Source organism: Rosa rugosa, chromosome 2 (genome assembly GCF_958449725.1).
Source record: "Rosa rugosa chromosome 2, drRosRugo1.1, whole genome shotgun sequence".
NCBI lineage: Eukaryota > Viridiplantae > Streptophyta > Magnoliopsida > Rosales > Rosaceae > Rosa > Rosa rugosa.
Genome location: NC_084821.1, coordinates 37362273 through 37379827, shown reverse-complemented (window position 1 = coordinate 37379827; position 17555 = coordinate 37362273). Strand labels below are relative to the sequence as shown.

Genomic DNA, 17555 nt, shown 5'->3' with positions numbered 1-17555 from the left:
CTTGACCCCCTCTAATTTCTAAGCTAGAAACCTTCAATTTCGTATTCGAGGGGTTATAAGCATGGTGATTTACACCCGTTGCGTGATTGCGCGGGCGGGTCGCTTAGTAGTCTAATTCCTCGAACTCTAGGCCTCTTGATGTGAATTAGTGACCCTTGAACCGGCTCTAATTCATGTCAAGTGAGTTCCTACGGCCCTTGAACCGGAGTAGGAATACCATGAAAGGGAATTTCGGTCCTTGAGCCTTGAACCGCCTTGGATACGACTACCGCCAAAGTAGGAGATTTGCATCTACATTATATTAGCTTCCGACACATAGAATTTGGGTGAAGGAACCTCCCTAGCACCCGACATTCCCATCTATTTGGTTTACACTTTTATTAATTTCTTTGCATTTTTATTAATTGCTTTACATTTCATTACTTTTTGTTAACCTAAAATCAACTCTCAAAATATTGAATTTCTACCTCATTGTAAATAGTCATCACTAGGCTCTTAGTTTTGATTAGGCTTGGGTGCAAACCAAAGCCGAGCATTGCTAAGGCTTGGTGCCTTAGAGTAGCATTTTTAATTTCTTTTTCTTTTTCTTTTGTTTGCTAAGTGTCTTTATTTCCGATTATCCAAGGATTATGGGTTAGCCACTAATCCCCGTGGTACGATAACTTTGGGCGCGCATAATACTTCCCTATCTTGACAATGATACGTACGCTTGCGTAAATGTGTATCAAAGTCACCGAAATATGTGAGATGGGCGGAAAAATTCATTTGAGAAATGCTATACAAGCAAACCAAGCTTGTAGAAGTAGCGCACCAAAATTCGCTAATGCATCAGCAACTTGATAACATTCCTGAAATATGTGAGATGAGCACAGATTCATTTGAGAAATGCAATACAAGCAATTGCACCATTAGATGCAAAATGTCCATGAAACTAAATTAGGATTGCAAAGAAACTTAAGGATGAGAGAAGAATCCACTTCATTATGCTTCTAGTCTTTGACACAAGCTAGTTCAATGGGCTTAATGACCGCCGTCACCTCCGCAGCAACTGAGCTAGAAATTTCAAGATTAGCAAAGAAAGCATGAGTACATGACCTTTGTAATCTCGAAAAACTACACCATAACTCCCCACATTAGAACCATGCTTCCAAGCACCATTAGAGTTAATTTTAATCCCTCCATAATGAGGTGGATGTCAATTAACCTTAATTATCCTTGGAGCACAGTGAGGTCTACATTGGACACCAAATTGTTTCAATATCTGGAGTACTATCATGTTATGCATGTTGCCATGAGCAAGTTGACTAGCATATTTCAATGTGTCCTGAGATCATTCGACAAATCACATCCACTTGAAAAAACCTGACCATCATATTTGGTTTTGTTTCTAGCATGCCAAATAAACCATAAAGCAAGCCAACCACAGCTCTTTTAATTGAGGACTAAAACCATCAGAGATACCTAAATGAAGCACATCTAAGATTGAGTTAGGTAAAACACCTAACTCGAACTGATTAATCATGCAGCGCCAAATTCCATGTGCAAGTGGACAATGAAGAAATAAGTGATCTAAAGATTCCAAATTATGAGAGCAAAGACCAAAACGAGAGGCCAAAGAGCTAGACTCCTCTTTTCTGAAGAAAATGGTGATCATATCAAACTATCATCAAATGTAGGATCCAATGTTGGCAGTCTTCACAATAGAAACCATGCAATCAATGGCAACTCCGCCATGTACACTGTACAAATCTGTTATGCTCTCTTCACACAGGGTCTCCTAATTAGTTAACAAATCAATCCAGTTCATTTATTTCTTACTTGAAGGTATACTATTTTCTTTTTCGTTGAAAAGAAATCATGCATCTTTTGTTTTTCTTAATATATAAAAATATTTGTTTCTTTTCTTTATGAATGTTTATACGTTGTGTGAAAGATGATCATCATAGATCAAAGAACCAAAAATTGAAGAGACAAATGGCTAAAATATATTCATTAATTTGAGAACTTGGGACCAATCAAATGGTGTATAAATGTGTACGCAGCTTTGTATTCACATGTGTAAAAACAAAAAATGAAATGAAATAATTGTAATTAGTATCCATTTTTGTACTCGATCCTTTGTATGAATGTACTCTGAACCTGTAATTAATAACTGTAACTCGATCGATCGATCTTTGCTGATCATCTCTATCTGAACAAGACGAAAGACCAAAACGCCATGAACAAAGTAACCCCAGTAGCAATGCAGATCATATCCAAAGCCCTCTCTCTCCTCTGCGACCTCTCTTTCCTTTCTCTCTTCATCTCCAGAAACTCCCCAAACCTCGCCTTCCCTTCACTTCCCTCCTCGATCTCCCTCTTCCTCTTCCCTCCCTCAATCGCTCCTTGCAAAATTACCAAACTCTCCTTCCCGTTCAGGTGGTTCCCCTCCATGGCCTCCACCTGCATGCTCACCTCTCTCACGTGTAGCTCCCCTCCGTCGCTTCCCTTGCACGTGACCACCATCCCGCACTGCACGAACTCCCCGCGACGATCGCCGGGCATGATCGTCGCGAAACGGAGCTGTACCTCGCCTGTGAGCCAGTGCCGGGTCACCGACACTGGCTTCCGGCTGGAAAGATTGGCCGCTCGCTTTTGGGCCGGGTCGATCACGATCCAGCTCAATGTCAAGTTCTCCTCCAAGTGCTTAAGGGACTCGGTGGTGTCTCCGATGTGTCGTATCGGAGTTGGAACAGTCTCTTTCTGCTCAAGCAGGTCGATCCGGAAGGGTGAGCATAGGAACCACCCGGTCTCGGTCTCACTCTCTTGAACCTTGGAGAAAACCAGCTCTCCCTTGTAGAAAATATCCACGGCGGAGATCAGCTCCGATGCCGGAGCCAAACGGCTGGGATTACACGAGGACGAGAAGGAATGATCAAGAAGAGGGAAGGAGTCTGAGAAAAACGAGCGGTGGCCGGACGGGAACGTGGATATGATACCTTCAACACGTTCATCGGAGACGGAAGGCCACGTGGAGGCGCAGATGTCCTTCCAGAGTGTCTGTTCGGCGGAGAAGGCGTGCAATTGTGAGGAAGCACATGCGGCGGAGGCGAGGGTGGGGCCGTCGAGGCGGGTGAGGATGTGGGACGTGATTATGTCGGAGTGGAGGGCGGAGATGGAGGCGTCGCCGCCTTGTTCAACGGTAGTCGCTACACCAGAAGAAGCCATTTCTATATCAATTATTGTAGAAGTATTGTTGTTCTTCTCTAACTCTGTGTTAATCTCGTTTTTCTTGTTTTGAGGTTTGGAGTTTGAAGCAGTGGGAGTGATGACAAAGAGAGGGTTGGAGGATTTGGTTAAATAGTGGGGAGGGTGGTCTTTGTAGGAAGAGAGTCAACAACGGCTTTCGTCATTAGTTTAATAAACTTGATGGAGTGAAGGTGCAGGCAAATCTCCTCCGAACTTCGTTTTCGAATTTTATATTTTTTTTGGAGGTTGGAACGCAAGCGTGTTTCATATCTTCTTCGTTTTCAATCTGAAATTAATCAAATCCTTTAACTAATTAAATATTTTCCCCTCCCTTTTTATTTTACTTTTTAATTAATTTGGGTCTGAGACTGAATCTTTCTATTTTGTGTATATTATTGTTTGATTGTTTGGTCCCTTTCACACGGGTTTATTATCAGTGAATCAATTATTAGTCACAAAGTTGTTGTTATTGACTCGCTCAACTAAACTAGCTACCAAACTCGATGATACTAGTACTGATCTAGTTTTGTGTTTGGTTTTTCACGCAAAAAAACAAAAAAAATTGTTTTGTCCAAGTGAAAACACCATTAAATTTTGCCAGCATAATTAGCATGGTAGTGAAGTAATTAGAGTGGTAAACAGCTCACTACCATATTTAGAGTTTAATGAGCCGAAAAAGATTAGGCAAACCTAGAACAAGAACTCATAAAGAAAAGTTTTGTTTCATTCTGCTTTATAACACTTACAACTCGGATTCGGCTCAAGAGCTTGAACTTTTCAATCTCGAAATTTAGTGTGATAAATAATTCACTGATTACCGTAATAAAGTGTCTGATATTAAAATTAGAACAAACGGTACTGATGGTTATGTGAAAATTTTGACTGGAACTTGAGCCTTAATCTAATGTAGACCGTTATCACAAACTTGATGACGTAAGTCCCCCAAGTCATAACGAACGGCTGATGGGTCTAATTTGGTTGTCTGTACTTACTTGACTCTTGGATGGAATAGTCAAACTCAGAAATTAATACTAGTTTGGCGCGCATGTGTACTCAGTTGATAACTTGATCATAGACTAATTGATGTATAATGGACCGCAGTGACGACTTTCTGACTTTCTTTGAACCTGATGAATCAACAACTTCAGCTTCATTTTCAAATATGGACTATGGAAGTATGGATGAGTTGATTGCTTGCCATGTCTATTCACCAAATTTAGCATAGATTTTATTTATTATTGAAAGGCAGGCAGCTGTTTGTTTTTTTATCCAGAAAAAGTGAAGTGATACAAAATTAATGAAACGCTCCTAACTAGGTTATGAACGCAATATAAAAGTCATTATTAATTGAAGTATGTAACTGCACTTTATTTGTGAGATCTCTTAATTCTCTTCGGCAGTGCCTTTCTTCTCATACTTTGCTTGTGGCGATAGATGGTGGTGATCATCGCTATGCGAGCAGCTGAGGCGTTTCTTGTTGGTTTCAATGCCCAAATTCAGAGGTCGCTTGCAGCCAATTTGTGTTATTTGCGACGTACATACATTTGTTTTATAGGGCACTATCAAAAACCCAACAATCACTCCGTGCGTACACATATCAATGATACCATGCATGAGGCTGATCAGAAATTGGGATATATTAGAAATAAATTAATTCGTAAGTTAAATAATGAAATACCGTCGCATTATTTCGGATCCACATTTAGTAAATACATATAGTATCTCCTTCACCACTTAGATCCGAGAGCTTCAAGTTCATCTTCACACACTCACTTACGTATTTCCACCGGACCAACGCGTTTAGAGCAAAAACGTACGTTGACAAGCATTTTATGACATGGACGTCCGCCAAAGCACAAGCCAATTTATCACGTCTGTCATACAAAGGAAGTTAGAAATGTGTCGGTCAATCTGTCCTAGTGTATGATTCACCAATTAAAACATTTCCGGCCGGCTTAGGCCGGTGATTAGTGTAATATATTATGAGGAAAAGTACCGAGAGCAGCTGGAGTTGGGGACAAATTTGATTCAGTCGGCTTCCAAGTCATGATCATAGGACTTATACGTACAATGAGAAAGCAACTCTGAAAGCCGTTGTTACTGGAGTTGCCTAAACGACAACCATATATCAACATGTGACAGATATTTGGGGTGGCTAGAGCTTGGTGCCTACCTGCCCACAAGGATCACGAACAAATAACAAAAGACGGATCAAATTATAAAGGATGTGGTTACATTACCGTGTACTCATGACACAACGATTCCCGATCCAAGTAACATTGGATACATATTGACTAATATATTGTGCAAGCATATATATCTCCATTAATTATTTAATTAATTTGGTATTATCTTAAACTCAGTGTAGAGCTTATCTACATATATCATACTATACTTAATTGAGTGAAGCTTAACAGCTACAAACTCGACGTCTTTGAATTCTCACTACAGTCAAGACCGACTTCGACGTCTACCAGTAGCTAGGTCTGGGAAGGACATTATCTCTCTCTTGACCTAGTTAGGCATCATCGCAAACTAGCCAATTAATAAATTTTAGCTAAATCCACAATAATCCGAATCCGACCAATTAATATGGACAAAAGCATGCAGCCAACCTTTCAATTTTGGAATGAATTCACATTTAGAGAGGGAGATTTAGAGGAAGGATTGTATTGAGGAAAAAGTAAAATAGATATGATCAACGAGAGGAAAGAAAAAAAAAAAAAAAAAAAAACCTTTGTCGGTAGTGGATAGCCAGAGTTCTTTCTTTTGTTTAAGAAGAGAAAATATATAATGCCCAATTTATCATTAATTAGTGGTCAAATATCAGTATTTAAGATGAGGTTACAACATCTTAACAAGAGCCTAGGTTGTGTGGGAGAGCAAGCCACCAGCCCTTGGCATGGGTTAGATTGAAATGTGTTAGAGTGAAGATCCCATAATAATAAAGTGACAAATATAAATATAGGGTGGGTACGTTACTTAATTACTTCCAATCGAGGTCACTCAACACGTAAGTTGAGATGATATCAATGCAATAACCACAAACAACACTTGTTGCTATTTAGCATGATATCAGAGCAAAATTATCACGTGCAGACCTAACTTAAAGTTAATTAAGTTACACATGAAGGGGCGTGTTGGAGAATAAAAACTCATATTAAAAATTTCCCTAAAAAAAATAAAAGAAGATAAACTAAAGCATACGTCATTGACACTTTGTAGATGGACATGAGAACTATCAACGTTGGATAATAGATTGAGAAACTGTGGCGGCTGCTTCGTTTAATAGTGCGTACAAGTAGCAGCCTACCAAATTGGAAATTAAATCGCGATGATCATGATGGACGTCAAATCAACGTGGGACATATTTGTTCGTTATCGATTGGTTTTTATCTTGAATTTGTTTGAATCAGGTAGAGCTTTCTTCTCCAATGGGTGCTTCATAATTGCCAAGGGGCATCATTTCAATGAACAATAGAAAAAGGGCCCTCATCCATGACTTCCTTGCATGATTTTATGTCAAGGCCGCAATTAAGATTGCATGGACTTTGTCAATTTTTTTCTTTCTTTCTTTTTGTTATATAAAGAAGACAACAAGAAACACACTAAATACAGGAGCCTAGGAGTCTAGGGCAACCATAATTGATCCTTTCAAACAGAGTGACAGCATCTATGGAGTCTGTTAATCAATCCAACCTTGAAGTTATTTTTCAGGTTGTCATCCATCCCTAAATTTGCCCGATTAGAATGAGTTTGTTAGTTTTTTTTTTTGTTTCCTTTTGATAGCGACATTAGAAGTTAAACCACACATAAAACTCTACATTTGAGCTCGAGGTTTTTAGTTGTCGATTCCAATGCCTATTTTTTTGTACTGGTTCATTAGAGAACAACTTAAATGACTTATTTAGCGTCTTTAATTTGATTATATTATCATTTTCCCCATAATAAGTATATACTTTATATACTTTTTTGTTAATAACTTCTTTATTAAAATAGAGATTAATGAAATGACCCAAGATCACAGGTAAGAATAGTACAAACTCGACTACTCTGTGTTTGACAATCGTAACTCAGAATAATCTATGCTAACAAAAGCACCTCACCTTTGTAGGCAATCTATTTTACCAAACTCTAATGCCGAGCACGCCATCATGGTACTTTAAAACTAGATATTTCTACAAAAGCTTATAGAGACACCTTCACTAACATAGATAATTATTCAAGAAATAGAACTAATCTAGGCAGCTAAGACCTCCTTCCCCTCAGAGGGGTTGGATTTCTCATTCTCAAAAGGTCTAGTAAATTCAGATAGGCCATTCACCAGCTTCTCCTTAGTTGGAGTCTTGATCCGCTTCATGGCGATGTCTTCACCGCTTTGACATCAGTTTTGCTGTTTTTGGTAAGACCAAATTGTGATTAAGAAAAGTGGTATACGCTATATCGAGTAAAGCAATCGCAATAATCAAATAGGTTAGCACGCCAAACACGTTTGTAAGTGGATTCTAACACTCTGACTATGACTTTGTCCGGTTTGGCTACAGTGTGAACCCCTCCTCAGTATCCACATGTAGGACAGTAGGACCATTGAAAGTCGCACTCACCACCAAACTCTGTTGGTCGTTAGCAATACACTTTACAGAGTTAAAAAATGAAAAGCTCAGAGAAAACCATTTCTTTATCCTCTAATACGAAACTAAAAAATGGAGAACGAGATTTCATACTTGGATTCAAAGGCAATGAAAAGATTAGCAATCTGCAAAGTTGACCTGAAAGATTGAAAGAATCCTAACATGGTTAGTCCCTCTCTGCAAGTATAGATTAACTAATTAGTCAATCAAACTAGTAATCAGCACAACTAAGAGACAAGATATGGTCTTCTACCCAGCCGGGTTCCTGGAAAGTGAGGCCACAATATCTTATTCCTTAACTAAGCAATCAGTCGAGCAAACCAAATCTCATTCGCCAAATTCAAAATAAAAACACACGATTTCAAGAAATGCAGGATACAAGTATCACTCAAAATTTGCTACAGAATAATAGCCAAACCCCATACTTCATTTTTAGTGTGAATAATCAAACATCAGCAAAAGGAGTGCATGCCACTGGTTAAAATTTATCCCACATATCTATATGGATTTTACCTACATCCAGTATCCTGATCCAGATCCTAGCTTTTCTCACATGGCAAGTTAATCTGTGAATCAAAATTTTACATAAGGGTAACCAAAGTTGCATAGCTTCCTGAACATGAGTATTAATAATCAGTCCCATGTTGATGGCCCACCCACTCCAATTTCATCTACAGGCAACAACGGTAAAGTAGAACCTGTGCTCCGCTTCTTAGCTTTACTTGAAGTGATGGTCACTACACCACTCGACAATTTTGTGTGACTAGCCTTGTCCTTACTTTGTTCGCCATCATCCTCAGCATCTACCACTTTGTCATCAGAAAAAAGCTCCAAAAATGGAGTGTCTGCATCATCAATAATATCAAGTTCACTTTGTTGCTTCACCTTATCTAGTTTCTTTTTAACCTTCGTATCATCATCTTTATGGCCTTTCTTTTTCAGTTTCTTTCCCTTTGATTCCTCCAAATCAGCAGCATCTTCAAGATTACTAAAATCTTCATTTACAACCTGATGTCTCTTCTTTTTCTTGATGCTATCCCCTTCTTCATCCTCCTGGACCAAAACTTCCTGGTCCGAGACATTCTCATTTGCTTTCTCCCTATTCCGTTTCCTCTTCATATCCAATTCTCTAGCATTATCAAGGTTACTATCCTTCGTTTCACCCAACCCTTGATGTTTTGAATCTCTATATTTTTCTTCATCAACTGCATCAACCCGGGCACCCTTCTCATTCTTGGTGTATTTATCTATTGGTCTTGCATTGAAAACATGCAGGTTCGGCAACATCTTTTTAATCTACAGAAATATTGTTTTCAAAAGAATTTGTAACAAACTGGAATCGACAGAGATCCAAAAAAGAAAATGCAAGAAATTGACTAATACCTTCTTTGCTAATTTATCCTTTTCAGCTACAGGGTTTCCTTGCAGATTGAGATTCTTCAGATAGACCAAGGAATCAAGCACCTATCTCAGAATATAAGAAACAACCGTAGTAAGAAATTTGTTCCAAATAAAGAAACAAAACTATAGAAACGAAAGCTTCAGTTTCCTGCATCTAACCTTCAGCTCCGACCATCTTGTGATCACATTATTCCCCAGATCCAGATTCTGGAGTCCCTTATTATGAGCCAACTCAGCAGGGAGACCCTGAACAAAGCATATTCACATCTAAAGTAGATACATAATGAACAAACTAAGCTTCAACATAAAAGTGAAGAAATAAACATGCGAAAATCACTAAAAACAGTTAGAAGCCAGTAATTACAATAGTAAGCTATCAAAAATAGTAATTGCAATAACTAAGCAAAAAGAAGAATTACAATAAGGCAGCCTCATATACAATTTACATTTTACAAAGAATGTATTCCAACAGGCAAATAAATCAGCACAAACCTCAATATTATTGTGAGCGAGCCGCAGCTCTTTCAGTTCAACACATGACTTGAGCGAAGACTGTATACTCCGAAGTTGGCAGTGAGAAAGAGAAAGCTGGAACAAAGAAAAATTTGAAGGGTTTTAGCAGTACTCAAGTGAAATTACAACCAAAGACATTCAACCACCAGAAAGGTGCTGCTTACCTTTTTGATAGATTTGACATTCATCAAAGAATCACCAATATCACGAATCGGATTTTTAGAAAGAACTACAGAAAACAAAACTTCATGAGGTAAAAGGGCAACTCATGTTTCCCAAAACAAAACTCTATTCTGTATCAATGCTAAAATACATTAAGAAACTGCAATAGTGTCCTTTTATCACGTCAATATATATTTTGGACCTTGCCAGAAACTTATCCTCAAATGGAATCATAAGTAACAAAACAAACAAACAAAGTACGCTTGTCGGTATCCCAACCAAATTAGACTGTAGGCCGCCAGGTCAAGCCAAGCCTCATGTGGCCCTAAATAAAACTAGGAGAGAGTCTTAGAAAGGATCTCTCAACTATAAGTATTTGGTGTATACAATTTTACCATGGTCACTAGGGATTGGTACCACTATAGCTGCTTAAAGACCTTTGCCTCTTTTCAGTTCAAAAAAAAAAAAAAAGAGACTTTTGTCTCTTTTAAGATGTCAAAGGGGAAAAGCCTAAGAGACTTTCAAGCCAATCACATAAACTTCTCCTACATAATTGATACTATTAGGGAATATTTGGAAGAAGCATAGAGGATCCACTAACTAACTAACAATCTCAACTAAATAAATAGAAACAAAGAAACACAGTAGTACAATGAAAACAGAGTACATAGTGAAACTAAACCACAACAGTCAGATTACAATTGAAAGTACAAGTCCATTGATGTAATTCATGAAACAATACATTAGACTTCGAGATCATACCAAGAGTGTTCAACTCTTTCATCTGTTCAAGTCTGCAAATCGAAGCAATCTCATTATCTACAAAACAAGAAATCAAAACAAGTCAGTAGCAGTTTTGAAAATATGAGCAAAAATAATAAAAGAATATGACAGAGCTAATGCAAAATGGATAGGTGGCACCATAAAGAAGAGAGAATTTTCCGAGCCTAGTGAAACGATCAAGAAATAAGCACAGTTCCAAACCCTAAACATCATGGCATGAGCCACTAGTGTATCCATAACATACCAACTGAGTAATAGTAATCTTCGGGCAAAACTTGCCAGATGTTCCATGCTAACTACAGTTGATGCAACAAAAATTCAAAAATTGCCTGTAGATTTTTTGGGCCAAGTGTCTTTTGAAGAGAACATGATAATCCTTTGTAGTGGGAGTTCTAAAATATATCTGAAAACCTAGGTTGTTTAATTTTTAAAAAGATGATTAAGGTATGCACACACTCTCAAATCAATCAAAAGTTCAATGCTTATGTATTTTCCATCACTGGAATTGACCATGCCAACAGAAAGGGAGAAATAAATGTGAGGAACTCTCAAAACATACTACCATGTCCATATGCTGAGGTGGTTAGTTTTGTTAGATAACCACTGGCCCCATATCAGGAAATGGGATAACAATGTATAAAAACCTAACTATCATCTTCCCTCACATGTCGAGCCAACACTATGCATACGGACTATGGGGAACTGGAGGCCTTGAACCCTGGACCTCCTGCAAACAATGCTTTGATACCATGTTCGAAAACCATTGGCCCTAAAGCTCAAGGTACCAGTACCAGAATTGTCCAACGGTGTATATCAAGCTGAATAATACGTATCTTGGCTCATAAGAAGCCATGTGTTATTTAGTGATAAATTACTAAATTAAAACGTATCGTACATTAATGCATATTATGTACTTGGAACCACAAAAGTTCAACATGAGTTGCTATGAGGTTAGACAAACCTCAGCATAATGACTTGGTATGGACACACCTTCCAACCATTGTGCAGAAGAGGTTTAAATGGTCAATAGCTAGAAATACAACATACAAATAGCAAGAGGGAATCAGAAGCTGATGTCCACACATGGGAAGCTACCAAATTAAACCTCCTTGCTTAAATTACAAGGTCCTTATTGAATATGTAAACTTCAGAATGGGCTTATATGTACATACATATTCTAGCTAACAATATTTGTTTTTCAACTTAACTGACTTACGACTCTTTCTCAAAGTCTTGCTTTTGTAAAATAATTTAGATGATGATGATCATAATATTTACCTTTATAACTTATCATTAACAAATATAGTGTATTGTCAAGGCAACACTATAGTTCCTTTTTTGTTAAGTAATGAAAAGACTAGCCTCAAATGGGAAACTTGTTGAGGAAAATGGTCAAGCATGTTCAACATTTTATATCCATATCGAAAGTAACTTGGTGAAATATTAAGCATCATTATGATAAATTAACAAAACATAAGCAACTAACAGAAATGGAGAACAAAAGAGAACACAGATATAGCAACACTCAGCAAGTATATCATGGCATGTACCCTAATTTCCAGCCTAACAATAAACATACTGTTAAGAGGCAGGATAAGTGTACCATTTTCTAATTTCCCGCCGAAGGCAACTACCTACATCTCAATTGGTTGATATTTATTTTAAGTGATTGAATAAGTGTAACTTTTTCTAATTTACAGCCTAAAAAAAAAAACAACTCATCTAGTATTTCAACATGGCCCCAGTCTAGAAGATCATATTCAAATCTAGTTTTGGCATACATGTATAGGCTTTAAATTTTCAAAATGGCATGTACTAAAAAGAAGAGCTTAAATTCTTTTTAGCTTTGCATAGTAGGAGTGATATGAATCATTATATTCCAAGGTTGTATGAATTATGTGTGTATCTCTGTGTCGAATCATGACAGATGTTGTTCCCAATCTTAGCCTTTCTCCATTCAAAGGATACATTTGAGGAATTGAATGAGCAATTGTTCAAACACTAAACCCTAAATCATCGGTGTGTATCTCTGTGTCGAATCATGACAGATGTTGTTCCCAATCTTAGCCTTTCTCCATTCAAAGGACACATTTGAGGAATTGAATGAGCAATTGTTCAAAACACTAAACCCTAAATCATGAGTGTGTATACCTCATGATATTTCCTAGAATCAAGGGACTGGAAATTCGCAATGCATACCTAGTATTCCCGTTCTACTTGAGGTAAACTTGGCACAACTATTAACAACAGAAAATATGGTATTGGTGTGGAAAATACTTGACAAACTATGCTTAGAGTCTTCTAATGTGCCTTACTATCCTAATATAACCAAGGCAGTCCCTATAAAGAGACCCCTCTTATTGTTTCACTCATACAACTAGTTTCTTATTTTGTGTGATTACCCATTATAATTGTTGACTACTCAATCCTGTATCTTATTTTCACAAATGAAAATCTGAGAGAAGAAAAGGAGAGGAAACCCAATAGATTATTCTCAAAATGTTCAAATAAAAGCTCACCATTCAAAATTAATGCACGCAAACTCACAATAGACTTGACTTCATCCATCACTGTAAGCTTATTGTTGCCTGCATTTAACACCTGATTGACAGAGATGAAACAAAGTGAATGTAGAAGGCAATTTGGATTTATTGATTATAGAAGGGACAAAGGAATTTAAATAAAGAAATGGCCAACGGGAAAATATACAAGTGCAGGTGCAGGTTAAGAGCTGTCTAAAACAGTGTTTCAAGGAAGTAGACAAATAAAAAAGTAAGAAGCAGTTCTGTCAGAGGCCACCTGATACTGCTCCCGAAAAATTGAAGATTTGCAGATGCTGAAGGTTGTTTAATATTTGGTTTTCTTTATTTTGGTATGACAGTTTTTCATTATTTTGGTTAATATCTTTTATTTTTCAAAAGAATTGATGATTTTATTTGAAAAGAAGAGAACAATTCAAGAAGATGACAACATCCAGAACACAAAAGAAGCAAGCCTCAATTCACAACCACTAACAGATCCATAATAGAAGTGATAGAATAATCCCTAAAAACAGCAGAAACCTTAGCCCATAATACAAAGCAGTAAAGCACTGATCCCAAGAATGGAAAAAGCACTCAATCCTATGACGCCCCTGAATATAGAATCCTGCTCCCCAGTTGTTCCCTAGACATGGAAAACAAGCCTGGGAAAACTCAAGATCTTTTTTCAGAATCTACAAAGAAATTTATAAAAATACCATCTACTGAATAATTATAGTAAAAAAATTTCTTTATTCGATACCTCATGTCTATCCTTACAGTTTAGTGTCTGCAAGTCATTTAGTGTCTGTTTGGCAATGCTTTTGGTTTCCACAAGAGAAGATTCAAATAAACAAAAGTAATTTTTATAGAATTTGGCAGAAAGGAGTAAAAAGTGCTTTCCCTTTATAGCACTTGTAGTGCTTCTTAGAGAAGTACCTGTAAGGTGCTTCCTCAGGAAGCACTTCCAAGTGAATATGCAAGAAGCACTTGGACTTTCAATGAGAAGTTTTATGTGCTTCTAAAAGCAGCACTTCTAAGAAATTTTCCTACAGAAGCAATCTCCTGAACAAGCCCTCATTGTTAGTTCCAAAGTGATCCTTCTCATACAACAGGAGGAAAGTAGACGACTGTGGATCTTGAGCACATAAGGAACTTTTGACAACCACATCAAGTAGGTTGGTGGGTTGAGGCACAACTCCTTCCAAGGCACATTTGACTAAAATATTTTTCTAGTTTCAATCTACTTGCAGGACACAGACCCATGTAGGATGTCAAATCACCTAAATTGATGAAATGGAAGATGCTGAAATTAATTCAACATGTTCAATTTTCTGCCAGCTCAGGTACCTCCTCATTTCTTTTGCTTCATACATTATTTCCACAGCCGCAGCACTCATGAGCCTTCCATTCAAAAACATATCAAGTATGATAACAAAAGAAATGTAAGCCATAACAAGATATACTTTTGAAGGAAAGACCCATGTGAACTAGGGCCCTGGATACTCACTCTTATACGCAAAACGGCAAGTACCATACATATAAGAATTCAGTGTAATCCCTGGTTTTCTTAGTATCTGTATGTCTTCCTCGCCTTTCTTACCAAAAGAAAAGGTTTGTTTTAAAAAAGCCTAAAGTAGTAACTGTAACAAAACGGCGGCACAACCAAACTCTAACAGCATAGTGAATACTTGTTTATCCAGTTTCCACTCTACCGTCTAAGCACAAAGATTAGTCAAGCCTAGAGAGAATTTCATAAACTCTGAATTGGATGAGCTTCGGAAACTAGTCCAGGCTACACAATGCACTATTGGTAACTAACATTCTAGTTGTTTATCGAAAAAGAAAAAGAAGAAAGTCCTTACAGTGAGCTTAGAAAGTCCTTCAATTCCCTTGAGGCTTTGCAGTTTATTTTGAGAAACAGACAGCCATTTCAGATTGACGCATGACTTCAACCCCTGAATTGCATTCACACAAATTTAGGTTCACAAATACGCACAAAACACAGCAGAGGAACAAAGATGAGGGCGTCTTGAGTACCTCAAGCGAAGTGAGCGTGTTGGCGCTGAGATCGAGCCTCTCCAGATTCTTGAGCTCGCCCAAGCACGAAACCTAGACATTTGTATTTGAAACTATATAGATCAGAATGAGGGAGAGAAATTCGAGAGGGGAGAGAGAGAGAGAGACGAGGAGTCGTACATCGGAGAGAGCCCTGTGAGTGAGGATGAGAGAAGAAATGGAGTTGGGGTCGCGAGTGTTGTTGTCCTTGAGCACCTGGTCCAAGCTCAACCCCCGCTTCATGCTTTTGGCTCTAGTTTTGCTGCGCTCTGGTTTTGCTTTTGCAGTTTGCTTGGGGGCGGCAAATATTTTGAGCCCGGTAACTTCATCCGGCTCGCCGGGTTTAGGGTTGGGAACTAGTAAATTACACTAGTTATTTACCATTAAGGTCAAACAACCATGCAGGGGGAATAATTTTTTTTTTTTTTTTTTTTAAATAAGAGATTAGGCGCTAGCAATAGAAGGCCAACTCAGTTCACCAACCTCTTTTTTTTTTTAAATGTCAACAAATAACCAATAATATTACCACCGAGAATGTATAATAATTAATCCACAAGTCAAACTCAGAACGTTCTACTTACAAATTAAGCATTAATGTCACTAGACCAAGTAATATTGGCAGTAATATAATTACATATGCAAATGAAATCATATTAATTTCCTAAAATCTTGGAGATGTGTTTTGTTTTGTTACATGGTGGCGTATGATTGGTACGATATATTAAATATATAAATAAAATATTATTTACTTGACCTATTATAACTTTCATGTGTCACAATATTGTTTTTTGAAAAATTGTGATAAAGTATCTTCTTAAAGTATTTCATCAGACTATTCTGATTCACCACAAAAAAAAGTTATATGAGTGCTTTTTTGCTCATCATGTTTTACCCTAATAATTCCAGTCGTCGCTTAAAATTTAGGGTGTATCTCTCAAGGTATTGGCTAAACCCTAGACCACACTCTACCAATTATATACCATTAAATAATTAACGAGTAAGGGACGATCAGATGCTTGTGTAATAAGAATAAAAGGTTTGAATCTTATATAACCTAACTGTACGAAATTAATTTCAATATGTAATTATGAATAATAAAACAGAGAGCAGAACTGTAAAACCTTTTAATGATGGTTTCATTCTGATTATGGCAAGTTTTGCTACGCTCCGAAATTAATCTAATCATTTATTTAATTGAAATGGGAAAGTTACGGAGGTTTGTTCTTGACAGCTTGACAAAATGTACAAAGAAGAAATGGTCATATTGAAAGCAAGAGGGTCTTTGAGCACCTCTTGTTTACCATTACATATATACCATTACTTAAGAGCAATGGTAAACTTAAGAGCAAGACAGTTTAATTACATTTACCATTACCATAAAAATTTCCTTTTAATTTTGGTGGGATTCCCAAAAAGGTAAAGTATATTACTTCCTTGAACATTGTATCTGGCACTCTCGTTTCCCTAAACCCTAAACCCTAAACCCAATAAGGCCTCGTTTGGTTTGCGGAAAGGAAAGTAGTTCCTTTGTCTTTCCCATGGGAAGAGAAATGAAATTTCTGAAGAACTTTCCATTCCGATGTTTGGTAATGTAAGGAAAGTTATCTGGAAAGTTATTAAAAAGTATGTAATTAATGAAATAAAATAATGTGTTGTGAGTAATAAATGTAAGGAAAGAAGGGGGGGGGAGTGATTCCTTTGGAGTATGGAAGGAACCATTCCCCCCCACCCCCCCATTTTCCTTTGCTTCAGGAAAGTATTTCCTTTCCTTTTGCATCCCAAACACAGGAAAGAAACAACTTTCCTTTCCTGATGCTTACTTTCCGCGAACCAAACGAGGCCTAAGTCCATACAAAAGCAGCACTAGCATTGTGTAGAACACTACCTGCTCTCAACCAGCCTCTTCAAATTCTAATATCAGTCAGAGTCTCATTTAGCTTTTACCATGTCTCTCCCTTACAATAACGAAAACCAAATGGGCTCTGGTAGTCCTACTTCAAGTCTTATCCATGCTCTTCCAATCTCAGTGTATCATTCACATAATAATAACCCTAGGTCTTCAACACCTATAGGTTGGTTATTCCAACCCAGCAAGTCTTGGCAATAGCTATTCTAGGCCGAATATCACTACATTTCAACTACCATACCGCGTGATAGTATATGAATTTGATGATCAACCTGCACTAGCAATTGTACATTGGGGTCACCAACGCTTTGCATGGATTCAATTATAGGGCTCACCAACAAAATCTATTTGGAA

The 17555-nt window shown here is 37.5% G+C and overlaps 2 protein-coding genes and 1 long non-coding RNA gene across 3 annotated transcripts in view; 1 reads left to right on the top strand and 2 right to left on the bottom strand.

Annotated features, from left to right (window-relative positions):
• The window catches only part of LOC133728169 (uncharacterized), a 63190-nt gene that overhangs the window by 22223 nt on the left and 23412 nt on the right, over window positions 1–17555 (top strand). The gene's annotated exons all lie outside the window — the stretch shown is intronic.
• Window positions 1963–3406, bottom strand: LOC133732954 (F-box protein At2g27310). Its single transcript, XM_062160561.1, has one exon. It carries the CDS (start codon window positions 3205–3207, stop codon window positions 2188–2190), a length of 1020 nt encoding a protein of 339 aa, XP_062016545.1. The 5' UTR covers window positions 3208–3406; the 3' UTR covers window positions 1963–2187.
• LOC133732909 (protein phosphatase 1 regulatory subunit SDS22) lies at window positions 8269–15636 on the bottom strand. The gene is made up of 10 exons (XM_062160523.1): window positions 15437–15636; window positions 15278–15349; window positions 15103–15195; window positions 13238–13319; window positions 10698–10754; window positions 9938–10002; window positions 9753–9848; window positions 9420–9506; window positions 9243–9323; window positions 8269–9155 (listed from the first exon to the last, which is right to left on the bottom strand). The coding sequence occupies exons 1-10, from the start codon at window positions 15536–15538 to the stop codon at window positions 8493–8495; spliced, it is 1398 nt and encodes a 465-aa protein (XP_062016507.1). The 5' UTR covers window positions 15539–15636; the 3' UTR covers window positions 8269–8492.